The 15,980-nt window shown below is 42.2% G+C and overlaps 1 protein-coding gene across 1 annotated transcript; it reads left to right on the forward strand.

The window, feature by feature from the left end:
- Positions 1-4,212: 4,212 nt before the first annotated feature.
- On the forward strand, positions 4,213-7,972 carry LOC309444550 (prolactin-like; the record flags this gene model as incomplete). Its single annotated transcript, XM_082062482.1, has 5 exons — positions 4,213-4,243; positions 4,350-4,501; positions 4,618-4,725; positions 5,898-6,077; positions 7,778-7,972. 5 exons carry the CDS (start codon positions 4,213-4,215, stop codon positions 7,970-7,972), a joined length of 666 nt encoding a protein of 221 aa, XP_081918608.1.
- Between the last annotated feature and the right edge of the window lie 8,008 nt (positions 7,973-15,980).

The raw sequence follows: 15,980 nt of genomic DNA on the forward strand, positions 1-15,980 counted from the left end.
CTTGTACATTAAGTGATAAAAGCAGAAGCATGCCTTTTTCTCTACAGAACTGGAGAAAAACGTAGATCTGTGATCCAGCCTTCAGAAAATGACTGACTCCTTCAGGTGGGTAGTCAGCTTTTTTTTCATTTCACTTATAAGATCCAGGTTACACAGTTTCCATATTGTTTTATTCAAGAGCTTGTATTATTAACTTTCAGAGCAAAAGCATGTGACTTGCCCCTCCTCATGCCATAAAATGTGCCTGTTGCCACGTTATAGGAAAAGGGCAAATCAATAGTGGACAGTATTGGTTGAAACAACCTTGTTCATTTCAGCTTTTAGTTCTTCATGATGTAAATTTAGGAGTGATTTTGAATACATAATGAACTCCAGTTGGTCTTGCACTGTACAACTGTGGCAGGCTGTAAGGGGGAGAGGTCTGATGTTGCCCACTCATCCTCCTGCCCATGCAGGATGGTCACCAGCCATTGCAGGCTGTCTCAAAGCTGTCTGGAAGTTTGCAGGAAAGGTTAGATAATGATGGAGATTTCACGGTATCCCTGAGCAATCTGTTCCAGTCCTTAACTTTTCTAACCATTAAGAAGGCCTTTCTAATGTCTTATTTAAATCTCCCTTATTGCAGTTTAATCCTGTTATATCACGTATCCATAATGAATGTGGTGAATGATTGATTGCCTCTTTGCTGCTACCTTCTGCACGTCTGAAAACAGTACACTTGCCTCGTCTTTCTCTGCTAGAGAATAAACATCCCCACTTCCTTCAGTCTTCCCTTGTAGGCCATGGGTGGTTGTTTTTTTTTAACCTTTGGTCATTCTTGTTCTTCTCCTCTGGGCTCTTTCCATCTGGCTTCTATATCTCCTGAAATGGGATGCCGAACACTGAACACAATGTTCTGGTTGAGGCCTTACAAATGCAAGGTATGGCAGAAAAACTGGTTTGCATGTCTCACAGGCAGCATTTCAAAGGGCATACCCCAGACTGAAAAACAAATTAATAAATAAACAATGCAAAGCAACAGTAAGATACTACTGACTTAGATTCAGCTTGTTATTTCTTACAAGTCATGATCCTCTTCTGTGCAACTGCTGCGTCCTTCTGTATTGGAGAAGTCTAAATTCCCATCTAAGTGTAGTACTTTGCATTTTTCTTTACAGAACTATACCCTACTTTCTTCAGGCCACTTCTCTAATTTTCAAGATCACATTAAATTCTAAAATGCAAGTGACTTATTCCAGTTTGGTGTAATCTACAAACTTAAAATATCAGTGAAGAGCCACGAAAAACAATTATTTGAACATTGATATATCACTTGGTGGCAAAACATCATTCATTTTAGAAACTGGAACCTTAAATAGAACTTCATGATTTACTGTGGATTCCTTCCTCTAAGTTGCACTGCATTTTTTGCTGTGCAAGTCATTTACATTTTACACAGCACAAGTTCACAGGTCCTTCATAACTCAAAAGCTGTGTTAGCATTTTAAGTAACCTTTTCTAGGATAAGATTTGTATGTGTCAGGATTTCTCCAAGACACATGAAAACCAAAAGAAAATGGCTCTTGGCCAATAAATATAAGTCATTGATCCATATGCTTCCCATATGCACATTACCAAAGTTTTTCGGATCCAGTCATATGCATGATTGCTCATTTTCTGATAGTTATCAGAAATAATACTAATATTCTGAGCCTTCAGTTGGATCACCAGCCAGAAGGATTTTATCAGCTACCAAAGAGCTCAGGGCTATTGCCAAGGCTTTCTGTATGATCCCCTTTAAGAACAGGCTCAGCAGCTCTAACCACTGAAATTAATTGCATTGTTTTATTGATTAGAGATAAAGAAGAGGTAAGAGAATGAGAACAACCTCTGCTGAACAGTGTAGATCGTTATGCACATCTTAATGAACTGCTTTTAGGAATTTCAAAGCATGAGAGATAAAAAGTCTCTTATGGACCTATGGTGCTATCAAACTTTAGAAGTGACTTCGGGAAATTTTGGAAAAGTGAGTTTGGTCTGTTGGGCTCAGAAAGGTATTGGTTTGAAGGGGTGGCTAAGCTGTATTTCTGGTAGAGGTCAAGCCCAGTAGGGAGAATTCCAGTATTTGGTTATATTGATTCAACTCAGTCAAGGAAAAAAGTAAATTCCTTTCAGAGGTTGCAGTCGCTTAACTAAATAAAATCCGGCTATCTCAGTGCATATCATAGCCAGACAAGTTCCCTGGAAGGACACACGATTTGTGGGTAGCCCTCAGAGAGACATAACCTTCCTTTGGGATGTCTATATGAATCAAGGCAATGTAGATTGTTTGAGAAAGGCATTTGAATATTCCTTCTCATGTACTGTCTTTTCAACCTTCCTTTGGGCAAAAGGAAATGGAAATCTCTTTTACCTTACTTAAAGATCTGTCCATTAACAAAGAGCCAAATTCTTAAACAGATATAAAAACAGAACGCAGGCAGAGAGCACGAGCAGCCAGATGAGGACCTCTACTTAGCAGTGAATTCTGCTGGCATTTTCAGATCTAAAGGCCTTCACCTCTCGATGTTTTGAATCTGTGCATGTCCCAAAATGTGTCAGTTTTGACAGGCTTTAGAGTTCAGTGGATAGCCATGCAGACACCTAGTCAGAGCCTAGAAACTGACACCTAATTCCTTGGAGAAACTCTTATTTTCAAAATGTGAATCCTCTGAAAATGCCACTTGGCTCCATGCAGAATGCAGTGGCAGATTACAATTACTTTTAAGACTTGGCTAGAGAAGTAGTTGCCTCTATGAGTTTTCTATCAATTTTTTAACATCCACACAGAGTACAGGCAAGCAAAGCCATTTCCTCCTTGCCCAAGAGCTAGTCAAACTCACATCTTCCACCTCCAGATGGGGTCACCCAGCTGTCCTTAAAAGGTGGGGAAGAGGGATGGTCATCATTCTGGTGGAGGTATGGTCTGTCCATTTTCCATAAAAGAAATTTGGATTCAGGGGCCAGAAAAACATATATGACTCACATATAGTGGCTGGGGGAGTCACAGAGGAAAGGTGACAATTTCATGTTAGATGGATCCTCATTTCTAACCAGGCTGCTCCCTTGGCAGTGAAAAACTTCAACGAGAGGAGCAGAGCTGACTCATTCTCTGTGTCCTAAGAGCCACGAGTTACGGCAGACCCCTGTCAAACCTCAGCTTGAATACCTACAGTCAGAGAAGGTGCCTGATTGCAGCTCTAGCAGACCCTGAGACGTTCACACTGGATTTCAAAGGGGTAGGGTGTCAAAACCCCAAAACCACAGAAGTAAGACCCTGTGCTCAGGTCCTGCCATTTGTCAGCTTGAACCAGCTCCTAGTTTGACATGTCAGCAGTCATGACCCTCATGACAAACATCTCAGTTTTCCTTGTATATCTTGCAGGGTTGCTAAGGATCTCATGCCCAGAAACTGAGGACAGCCATCGAGTCCATAGGACTTGCAGTCCTTCAGGAATCCTGATCTGAGTGTTTGCTGCTTTTGCTCCCTTAATCTTTTAGCCTTATGGAACACCATCAACCATCTTCAGGCATGCTCGCAGCACCAAGTGTGCAGTCACCAGCTGTCACACCTTCAGTGGTCTTACTTACCTCTGAACACCTGCAAGGGAGCAGAGAAATCAGAGCTTAACAGTCTGATTAGAAGAAACGATTAAGAGATGAATGACATCATGTCAGACTTCTCTCCTATGTTGTCCATCGCTGTCCTTGTGTAAACCCCCCACTGTCACTGAAAAGAGCAGTCTGTCTGCTGTCAGTTCTCACATATTTATTCCATCCGATGTTAACAGACGTGGCCACGCCACTTCTGTGCTGGTGCAGAAGCCGCCTGCTTTGCCCATGGACACGGACGGGAAGGCGCTGCGCGGATCGGTAGCATCCCCACCACAGAGCCCGGGAGATCGCAGAGCCCGGGACACCTGTTTCTGCTGGGTCCTGTGGGCCATAGGGGCGGGGGGCGGAGACCGGCCCCACCGGTGCGAGGGGCGCTCCCGCCCGCCGAGCCGGGAGCCCCGCTGCCGGCGGCTTGCTCACGGTGGCCGTGGGCTGTGCACGTCAGTGAAGGACCCGTCATGACGGGGAGATCCCCCCCCTGCCGCGCACATCCCCACCCGGTATAAAGAGGGGACGCGGGGGCAACGACGGCGATGTCAGCCGCTGCGCTCCGCGTTGGGCAGCGGGCTCGGCGGCGCGATGGCCCTGGCCCGGGCGGCGGGGCGGGCAGGTGAGAGCGGCGGGCGGCGCGGAAAGGAGCGGGGTGGAGGGGGCCAGGCCAGGCCGGAGGTTCCCCCGACACCTCGCGCCCCCCGACGCCGCCGGGCTCCCCGCAGGTGCCGCCGCGGCGCTGGCGCTGCTGTGGCTGCTGGTCTGCGCCCCGGGAGACGCCGGCTGCCACCTCCTGACCGTGGCCGATCTCTTCGACCGGGTGATCCGGCACTCGGGCAGAATCCACAGCCTCTCCACGGCGCTCTACGCCGAGCTGGTGAGTGCCGGGCCGGCCCCGCCACCGCGAACCGGGAGCCCGCCGCCCTGGGAGCGGCTGTCGGCGGGGGGCCGGGGGGTGTTCCCCGTGTTTCTTTAGGTTTTCTTTCCCTGTAGGAAAAACACTTTCCTCCCCGTGACAACGAGCTGGGGAAGTCCGCTCGCAAGTGCCACACGTCGGGGATGCTGACCCCCAACCGCAAAGAATACGCCCAAAAAATCCCGGTAAGGCTGGACGGCGGCGACGGATGGAGACGGGGCGGGCGGGGGGCACCGCGGACCTCCGCGGGGTTGCGAGGCCGGGAGGGAACTCCGCGGGTCACACCGCTCCCTTTTGCTTCCCCTGAAGAAAGGAGAAAATATCCCCCATCCCGTTAGAGCCCCCAAATGTCTCACCCATCATGCTGCAGAGGTCCCCCACCCCGGCTGGCCTGGAGACAGGCAGAGGACTTTTTATGCCTCCAGTGCTTCATCAACAGTTTGAAGAAGCTGATGAGTTTTGACCCCAAACAGGTGCACATCACAGAATTATTGCATATGAATCATTAGTCTGTTCTGCTAAAAAAGCTGTATGTGGTTCCCAATGCTTAGATCATATTTATTAGTTATAAGAGAGGTATTGCAGTAGTACTTTGACCAAATGACTGACAGACAGACATCCTTTTGATTTTGTTGTGGCAGCCTCTGTGGAACAGAAACTTAGAAAACTGCATGTGACAGATAAATTAATCAGTGTCACTGCAGAGTACAAAAAGCAATCAGGAGAAAGGAATAGCAGTCATTATCTCCGAATCGGTAGTTAGGTAAGGGGAAAAGAACAGCAAATTGTTTTAGACAGATGTGATAGCAAAGAGAAAAAAATCATTATTAATTTAGAGAAAGCAGGAAAAGTTTCTTTAGACAAAGAAAAAGCAGATTGTAAAGTCGAGGATACAGCAGTGGGAGTAAATTTTGCCTCCAGGAAGAGACAGACGGAGACAAATGTTAACGTTTTGCACATTGGTTGTGATGGAGTGAGGAAACAGCAAACAGAGAGGTCTACATGAGGCTTCTTGGGCTCTTCAGACATCTATGTGTTCCTGAAAACATTTTCAGTAACAAGTTTAGTTTGACAGGAATGCTACCATTTTGCTAATGCTGAATTCGCAGTATGAGGTGTTACAGAACTTAGGAGCCTAAGAAAGCTGAAAACAAGACAAATACAACTTTGGGGTGTTGCTTATATATAAGCAAATAACCAGAGATAGTGTGGCCTTTAAGTTCTGAATATTTGAAATCTACTGAATTGCAGGCGTAAATTGTAATCCCAATGAGGTTTCACAACGAGGCTGTCTAACAGTGTTCATATGACCTGCTGCAAACTAACAGAGAAACTCTTTACTGTTTTAATTTGTAAGAGAGAAGAACTAACTCACTTGATACTGAAACTTTTGCAAGCCTGGAAAGAACCACTTTCCCACTTTAACCAGCACATTGAGCACCACCAAGAACTTCCTGACGACAGCCTTAGCAAAGCTAAGCAAATCAGCAATATGGTACATGAGCTGAAGACTGGAGTTGAGAAAGTAACAGAAAAGGCAAGATTTTCAATACAGCTTTTATTTATACCAGTCATTTGGCAGGAGTGACTCCGGGGTAGGCAATGTCAGCTCTCACTGGGGGTAGAGCCTTAATGCCAAGAGAGGCTCTGGACTTCATTACAGACCCAGAATTTTTTCAGCCAAAGGATGTGACCTAGTTTATGGATTGTCAGATACATAGATGGCATTATATATGTCCATATATGTAAAGCAATATTTTATTAATATGGAATATATGAAAGAAAGACACAAGTACAAAGACTAGAGCCATTTACAGCTTCATCTATGAGGCAGTAATGACTTTTCTAGGGCACTGAAGAAGATGTAGGTAGGCTGTGGCACATAATTATTGTTTTCAGTTTTATTTGGATTTACATTCTAACTAATTCAAGTATGACATCTGTCTGCTGCAAAGGGCTCCTTCCTAAGGCAACAATTTTAAGATGGGATAAGTTCTTCAAGACAGCAGTGGCATTGCTTCAGTCAGATGCCAGTCACAAAACAATTTCAAAATTCCATTCAAAATTCTGATAGATCATACATAAATCATCAGATGTGACACTTGTTATTTCCATTTCTGTCTTCTCATTACTAGCTAGAAGTCCTGATCTTTGTATTTATTGTGCATTCATATCTAAATGTATTTGTAGCTTTGGCTAAACAAATGAGGGATGTGCGTCCATTCTCTGACATGGCTACACTGCCAAGGTGTCTGTTTCACTAAAAAGTGAATAACAAATTAGTATCTTAAATTAGTAGACCCCATTTCAGCTTTATGAACACAGGTGGGGCATACAAGATTGAAAATGAGAAGCAGCTCATCACTAGAATAGGAGGAATTGTATCCTGCTCTAAAATGCAGCCCTGATTAGGGTGACTCAGAGTAACAAATGGAAAGTCCATCTTCCAGGTGAACCATGGTTCTGAGTTAAAATGGCCTTAAAGTTCAGAATTGTTCAGTCTTAAATCTTGACCTTTGTTTCCTTCATTCTGTAACTGAAGCAAGTCATCAAACTCTAAAGTAGCTACACACTTCTGCTATATTTACTTGATTTTATTTTTCTAAAACACTTTTGAAGGAATTACTAAGAAGGAAAGCTTTGAAATTTTGACCTCTCTGTACTATGAACATACCATGAGGTAGAAAGAGAATTAAAAAATGAAGCATAGAATGCAAAGCCATTCCAATATTTTGCAGCTGTATTTTTCTGTAAGACACTAATTCTAAGCTTGTTTCTGTTTTGAAGCTCCTACTCTGAGAGGTGGTAACAGCCTGCAGAGTTTACCAGGTTAAGCAGCACTGGTGAATGCTCACATTAGAAGCTCCCCTTCATAAAACTCATTAAAATAAATGGCTAAAAAATGTCAAGACTGATTTGCGGTATTAGTTCAAGAGGTAATAATGATTACCAAACAGGAGTTCCTCTACTTAATTTCAGATGGAGTTATACTCCAGTATATCAGATTATTGCAGGCTAGCTTGCAATAAGCCTTTAGGTTGTATAGACACCATTAAGATAAAAAAGTAATGTTATTCCCTATAAGGGAGCTTTACACATATCATCAGTGTGTACATGAAAGGTCTGGAGTTGAACAGCCCAACATAGTGATGCCTCAGTTGGCTTCTGCACAAGTATTTTAAAGATTCATTGTGTGTGCAGTTACGAGTTGTACTTCTTTTCCTGTTTTCAATACAGATGCAATCAATGGGGATCATCAGCAATTCATTGAATGGAATGGCATCATCTGAAGCTGCTGGTTTATCCATTAGTAATGAAGCAAACATGATGAGTGACTCTGACTTCATTCACTGTTTCAGGAGAGACTCCAATAAAGTACAAAGCTACTTAAAAATTCTTAAATGTAGAATTATGCCAGAAAATAGTTGTTAGGTTGTAATCTCTTGATAAGTAGTCTCCAGCATGTTGTTTATAAAGATGAAAAAATCGTATTTATAAATTATCATATTTACAGTAATATTTATAGGAAAGTAGTTTCAAAATTTTTTGGCAGCTACTTGACACAGCTGACCTGTGCAGCAGAATATTAGATAAAGCATCATGTGTGTATGTGGGTTAATGCACCAGATAAAAAGGAATAGTCTAGCTGTAGATAAATAAATGTCCTTGCACATTACACTGTGACAGACTATATTATGACTGATTCTCATAGTTTAGATATATACATAGACTGAAAGTGAAATACAGTTTGTTTAGCCTTGGTACAAATATATCTACATACTATAAATAAGATGTATTTTTATGTAAAAAAATTGTTTCCCCCTATTTCTACATACATCTCTACTTGCAGAATATTGCTTAATGCTGAGGAATGGTATTGCTGTTGATCAGTTCATGTAACTGAAGGGCCCATGGAGACTTTTATGTTCATATCATACTTCTTACTAATTTCTATGGGCTTTCACATACACCACATAAGATATTTTCTAGCACTTTTATTAGTTTTGAATGCTCTTTTATACCTGTAATGGCTCGCTGATTTCAGTGGAAAAACCTAAAGATAACGTTTTTATATGAAAGGTAAGTGAGAATTCTGGTCCAAATACCACTACAGTCTGAGGGCTGAGTATGGCCTATGTAGCAATAAGTCTCTTTTCCATAACACTTGCTGAGTCAGGGCTTGGGTTTCACAGTAATGATGGCAAGCTCCATAGCAAATACAAATCTGAAAGATGTTAGATATTTTATAGCAATTACATTTTCCTGGTAGTGGGGTGGTGCTGATAAGTGTTCATAGAGCAAACCATCTTTGTGTTCAGGTCCTAAATGAGCCATTTGAGTGAGCATTTATAATCAACATGGATTTATCTTTAATATTCTTGACTATTTCATCCTTGAGTGGTCTTTTCTGGCCTCCTCTGATCTTGATAGTTACTGACAGTAGCTGGAGCTCAGGCTGCCCGGAATAGAAAGTAAAATCCTAATGATCATTTAATAATGATACTGGATATGTACTATCTAGTAGACAGCTGATGTACTTTCTCAGATGGAAGCTGTGAGTGTTCATGATTCACCTCTGGTCCCTGTTGTGCCAGCTATGGCAGGAATGCCAAGGGGTTATCTAGTGCCTGCCCTAAAGAAGTTAGTAGCTGACATTCCTTAAGCAGTAAGATACTACAAACACTAACAAAATAGCAGCATTCACACACAAATTTTGAAGACATTTTAGAAACAAAACACAGCTTCATGACAGTAAAGGAAGGTTCCTATGGGCAAAGACACAGAACCAGAGAGGCTTGCCCACTCTGCTTGCATCTATCTGCCATCACAGAGAGGCAGCAGTGATTAATGGTTACAGCATTGAAACCATCTCCTGGTGATGCCCTGGTGAGACTCCATCTGGAATGTTGTGTCCAGTTTTGGGCCCCTCAGTTCCAGAAGGACAGGGAACTGCTGGAGAGAGTCCAGCACAGAGCCATGAAGATGATTAAGGGAGTGGAGCATCTCCCTTATAAGGAAAGGAGCTGGGGCTCTTCAGTTTGGAGGAGACTGAGGGGTGACCTCATTGATGTTTATAAATATATAAAGGACGAGTGTCACGAGGATGGAGCCAGGCTCTTCTCGGTGACAACCAATGATAGGACAAGGGGCAATGGGTATAAACTGCAACACAGGAGGTTCCACTTAAATATGAGAAGAAACTTCTTCACAGTGAGGGTGCCAGAACACTGAAACAGGCTGCCCAGAGAGGTTGTGGAGTCTCCTTCTCTAGAGACATTTAAAACCCACCTGGACACATTCCTGTGTAACCTCATGTAGGTGTTCCTGCTCCGGCAGGGGGACTGGACTAGATGAACTTTTGAGGTCCCTTCCAATCCCCGACATTCTGTGATTCTGTGATCCCTACAATAGCGCAGCCCCCGTGTACAGCAGCACGCCGCTGTTTGTGTCCTCTGCCAGCAAGGGGTCATTCCTGTCTCTGAAGTCCTGAAGCTGGGCAAGGGTGCATTCATTTAAGAGAAAAACAGTGTTAGGGTGTAACCCTAGATGTTCTGGCAAACACGGCATCACACACAGCAGATCTGCAGCAGCCGTCCTTCCTCGGACAGGAAAGGTGACGGACATGGGAGAGGTTACCGGGCCAAACGAGGCTGACAGAAGGATGCTCCCTTTGGGACCAGCAGTGTCCCATCCTGTCCCGTCCCACTCCCTGTGTCCCCACTGGTGAGAGGTGCCCATGTCCCCGTGGGCAGGAGGTGGCCAAGTCCCAGCGGGAAGTGGCTGTCTCCCCAAGAGCAGGAGGCTTTGTGGCTCTCTGAGCAGGTTGCAAGGTGACTCAGAAATCAACCCGAATGGCTACCACAAAATTCTGTAGCTGAGAAGACACCCCAGGGGTTGCAGCTGAGGGTCTGGGCGAAAACATGTCGCAAGTGGAGCAGATCATAAAAATAATTCTCATCTCCTTCAAAGAGCAAAACCCTGGGAATGTTTTGCTGTAGATAAATGAGAAAATAGAGAAAACGAGGAAGCGGGTGCCACAGGATGAACAACAATGCACCAAGGTATTATCCATAGTTATTCATACTCATCAGTGTTACATTTCAATATTTGCCTTGGGCTGAATTATGGCAAGTTGGTAAAACAAAAGCCTTCCTATATTGCTGACATCGCCTTGCTTCCTCTTGGGATTGAGAAAACAACTGAGTAGTGGGCTAAGAAGGGCTCGTTCTTTGTGGCCACTGATGCCTGGAACAGAAATACCAGTGCTGGTTGCTTTTACACAGGGGAATACTTCACCTCCTGCAGGATTGCTCTCCGAGACAGCAGCAAAACTAGTTAGGAATATTTTAAAATGTAAAATTGTAAACTACAATCAAATGCTTTGGAGTTTGAGAATGCATCATCGGCATCTGTAATACCAATTTAGGAGAAACAACTTCGCAAATTAATGGAAAATCAGAAAATTAGGATTGTCTTCCAGTTAAGTGCTAGGCTCACATGCAATGACCTGTAACAATGTATGTTATAGGTAAGTTATGGTGTAATTTCCATTTGTGGAACAACCTGTTTCAATTTACTTTCATTGTCAGCCAAATGATTTTAAGAATTAAAAAGATCTCCATTGTTCTTCAGACCTTATTCCACGAAACGTTGCAGGATAGCCCCACAACATTGACATTTTGTATGGTTCAATTCATTTTTTCAGTTATTAGAAGTTGCTTTTGTGCATTAAGATTTTCTTGTCCTAACTTTTTTTTTTTTTTTCAGAATGAGAAGGATATGACAGAGACACTCTCAGTGACTGAAAATTCGTTTTGTTCTTTTCATAGTGCTAAATGGTTTTGATAGTGTATCTTCAATTTAGACAGACTCTGATACGTGCTGATGTTTGTGTGACAGATTAAGTGACAGATTTCACTTGTAGTTTAAGTCTTATCTAAACCCATATGATAGAAAAGCAGAAACAAATGGAAACGGCCTTCTTTGAATGATACGCGTTAACATTCACCTACCTCATATTACATTCAAATGTTGACAGGCAAATTAAAAATGGCTTGGAAAAACTCAATAATTCCTCGAGGGTTGGATGTTCACAAAAGGCAAGTTGTCTATGTGCTTGGGTGAGTGCTGGAGGGTCACTGTTGAGATGTGCTCATCCACCATGCCCAGCTTCATTGCTTAGAATTATAACCAGTATCTATAGGAAACCAAGGACTGGGAGTTGCCATTTTCTGGCTATTAATTTAGGTGCAAGCCTGCACGGGGAGCATCTCAGATCCAGGTTTACATACCGTGGTTTATCTTACACAGCAGCAGTCAGGCATGTAACTTAACAGTCATTAATGGCTTCTGCAGTCAATGGAAATTCCATACAGGGGCCTTTTGGTCTCCCAATGGTGCAAAGCTAAGTCTCAAGTTAATTGGACCCTAATTCCTCTCTAGTCCCTTCTTAAGGCACAGCTAACTTGCTTGAAATTCGTTTGTCTTTCCTTCTAGTTTGTGAAAATCAGTAACAGTCTTATTGGTGGAGGGTGCTGAAGCATGTGAATGTACTTAATTTATGTCAGTCTTTTGACTGTGGAACATATATTTCTCAGAGGAGCAGTGTGGCTACAGTGATGGCAACTGGTATTTAAAACTCAGTACTAGTAAATCCCAGCGGATAAAACAAATCTGATGTATTTCCGCAGCTCAAGAGTGACATTTGACCATTGTACTACTGTTCTGACACTGAAGTCAGTAATGCAGTTTTGTGCCTTACAGCAGTCCCACTCTCCTCAGCAGATCGTCACGATTAGTTCCTGTTTGGCAAAGAATCAATAAAAACAAGAGAACTTTTAGAAAATAATTTCATACTATAAATCTGTACAACCGAAGTGTAAGTGCTGACACAGGTGTGGCCAGCAAATCCAGCTTTTAGCAATGTTATATGATGTCCATGGAGGAGCAGGCTGGCCTCTCATGTTCACAGTCTCACAGTCGTTTACACACGATAAAACATGAGTGTGGCTGTGCCTGATGTAGAGTGTCATAATCCGCATCATTTGTGATAAAAAAACAAGCGTCAGACCTAGAAAAGGAACTGGCACCTTCTTGTAAGGTACCAGAGAAGCTCCTTTGAGTGCCTAACCTTGAGAACAGCCTTTCAAGATCTGCATTCAGACCAGTCTGGAGGATCTCCAATAGGCAAGATGAGTGAGATCCCTGTGTCAGCAGCACAGCCTGAGGGCACAGGAGTCTGCAGCTCCCGTAACAAAGCCAGTACTGAGCCTCAGCCCTTTCTTCCTTTCCCTGATGGATTCTGTGTTACATTAGCATTGAGATGTTGCCAGACTAAACAGAGAGGTACCCAGCCAGTATAAGTATCTGCATTGTTAATGGCCTCTGAAGAGTTGGCTTTTTTAACTGCAGTTTGCAATTTGAAGTACCTGAACTCTCCCCAGCCCCAGGATCCCAACAAATGCCCTTCATAACACTCTACAGCCTGGAACTATAGTCTCAAAATGCCATACATAGGAAATATCTCAGATGCCCTACAACCACGCTGCAAGGTCATCTACTGGGTCTTGTTTTTCAAGCCGAAGTAATATGTTGCTGGTTTTAACTGTGAGGTGCCATCAGTATCTATCACATCACTCCGTAATACCAGATGCATTCTATGCCTCACATCTCTGCAATGTGCTTGTCATGAAGCACTTCAAACATCTGCTGGGGATTTTGCATGCAACTTGTGCTCTCTTTGTTATTTTCTAACTAGTGTGCCCACATCATCTGAAGAAAACGAATACTCACTGCTTCATCCTTCACATAGAAAAGACTGGCACTGTAAATATATAATATTTTTGTATTCATAGCAGGTGCTGCTTCTACCTTACAAAGTTTTCACAGTATGGTCTGAAAGGAAACGTCTACTTTAAATAGCTTAAAATGAGAGGAATCAAGGCTGTATGTGTCACGGGCCTAGATCCATTCTGACTAACTGAATCACACTATTTTAGGTATAATTCAAAATTCACATGTATACTTTTAGGGTTTTTAAGAAAGCTTGATCAGCATTTTCAAGTAAAGAATGTTTTATCTGGCATACTGAAACTTTTTTCTAGCTGTGGAGTAAGAATACTGGTAAGAGGTGTTAAGAGATTTGGAGGCTGTGAAATGGTGTAAGTTTTAACAGGCTAGAGTGAAATCAGAACTTGCTCGATTTAAAACACATATAACATTTAACTGTGAAACCAATTCTGCCCAAGCCTTGATTGATCTTTGCCTCAGTGAGACGCCCTTCAGATGTGATCTGTTTAGTGCATCAGCTCAGAGTTTTGACAGTTCATATTCAGCACTTGCAACACCATCAGCTGAAAGAATTTCCCAGGGAGCACTCTGAATCCCATCTCCCCTCACCAGATATGTTGCTTCTAACACTGATGCTCAATTCACTGTAGTAAAAGAATATGAGCAGCAACTGATTTCCTCCAAAAAGGGAAGCACTGACAAATACCCCCCACATACATGCACCTCCACTTGATCATTTGATGGTAATTTGGAAATACCTGCATGCCTTTCACTGCTGGCAGACACTAGCAAATGCCATTTCAGAAGAATCTGGGCCACCAACACTTGCTGGTCCTTCGACGAAGAGTGAGTCAAACAGAGCACTGGGACTTCAGTGGGACAACTGGACAGTTAATTCATCCCCATGAATATGCAATCTGTCTGTCCATCCATATTAGGCAGAACAAAAATTGGTTCTGGGATTTCAGTTGCAAGATAGGAATAAACTTCTTCTGCTACTGAATAGCATCTAACACGTGGCACACCAAAGGTGGTCAAGCGTCTTCTGGGGGTAGGCATCTAGGCAGCTTATGCTAGTGAGGGTTTGTAACCACAGGAAGAGGTGACCTTATTTTTTCTGTAATTTCCTTTTTCTTCAAAACAAGTGTAGGAAATCACATTTGCAGAATGACAAATAGTGCAAGACTAGGACTGCACAGCTGAACACTTAGAAGGCAGGACATGCACATGGTGGGATACAAAACTCACCTAATCATGCATGAAGTTTATGACACAAACTTCATCACTGCAAGCTCAAGTTTTTTAGCTGCAACTATATCTAAACTTCACCTCCCAGACAATATCACCTAACAAGGGGAACAGTAGATTATCCACCAAAAGGTAAAATGTTAAATAACAATTGAATGGCATTTTGCAAGACTTGAATACAGTTCAAAAAGCTTCAGAGCTCAAGACAAGAATAATTAGAAACAGTCATGGCATGCATGAAGAGGAAAAACATAATTATCATAATAATCTCTTTTGCCTATAAAATATATGAATCTGCCAGAAATGAAATAGTTCCTGTAAAAGCATAACGTTCTTCAAAAGGTTCTGCCTATAACATAAAATACCTTTAGTCTTTCTTCTCAATAAATGCAATCATAAATATACGCTAAAGAAAAAAACTTCTGCTCCCATTTTGAGCTATGAAGCCTTGCAAATAAACAAAAAATGACACTTAAATTCATAGAGTGATTTCCTTAGAGTGGATGAAGCAAGCATATCATTTTAAGTAAAGCAATTTTAATATTATTATTTGAGGCTACTTGTATTAAACAGAACACTGCCCTGTCTTTGATACAGACATATGCTACTGCGTACTTATTGGCACCAGTTTAAATGGGAGTAAGTCAGGAAGAAGGCTACTAAGGTATGCCATCTCCTTAAGCACTTCTCTGAGACAGCTGTAGTGGCAGTTTTTCAAATTATTGTTCTATTGCGTAGTGCATTTGAGCTACAATTCTGCAAATCGCCATTAGTTTTGAAATACAGAAGTGATTATACTAGGAGTCTAACAAAAGCTACTGGGATTCACAGTTAAGAATGCTGGAAGGTTCATCCACAGGAGAAAATACAAGAGTTAGTGAACTGTGTTTCACAATATGAATTTGCATTAAAGTGATTTAAACATCGAACATTTTATAGGGTTGGTTGGTTGTCTTTTAGTATTGAAACTTTACTAGGGTTATCAGCTGACCTGTGACCACGCTATTTAAAACCAACTGAATGCTGATATAGGTGAAGACAGACAGGAAACATACTAAATATGCTTACATTTGTCTAACATGAAACTCTTGTGTGATTTAAGTCATTTCAAAAAGAACCCAAAGCAACTTACTATCTTGAGGGAAATGGTTATTCTTGCACACAAAATAAATTAATTGGTCTGACTGCAATGAGAGATAAAAGTGATTCTATATCAGTGTGTTTTTAATGAGTATCATATACAGCGCAGATTTATAAATCAGAGCACAACTTCGGCTTCATGCTCTTCACTTCATTTTACTTACCATCAGTTCCTATTTCACTTTTAAGGTCAGTACAAGACTGGAAAAGACACAAGAAAAAACTGAGTATTGAAGAATACTTCTTAAATCATTAGTCGCTT

This window comes from Streptopelia decaocto (assembly GCF_964273445.1).
Source record: "Streptopelia decaocto genome assembly, chromosome: 1".
Classification (NCBI taxonomy): domain Eukaryota; kingdom Metazoa; phylum Chordata; class Aves; order Columbiformes; family Columbidae; genus Streptopelia; species Streptopelia decaocto.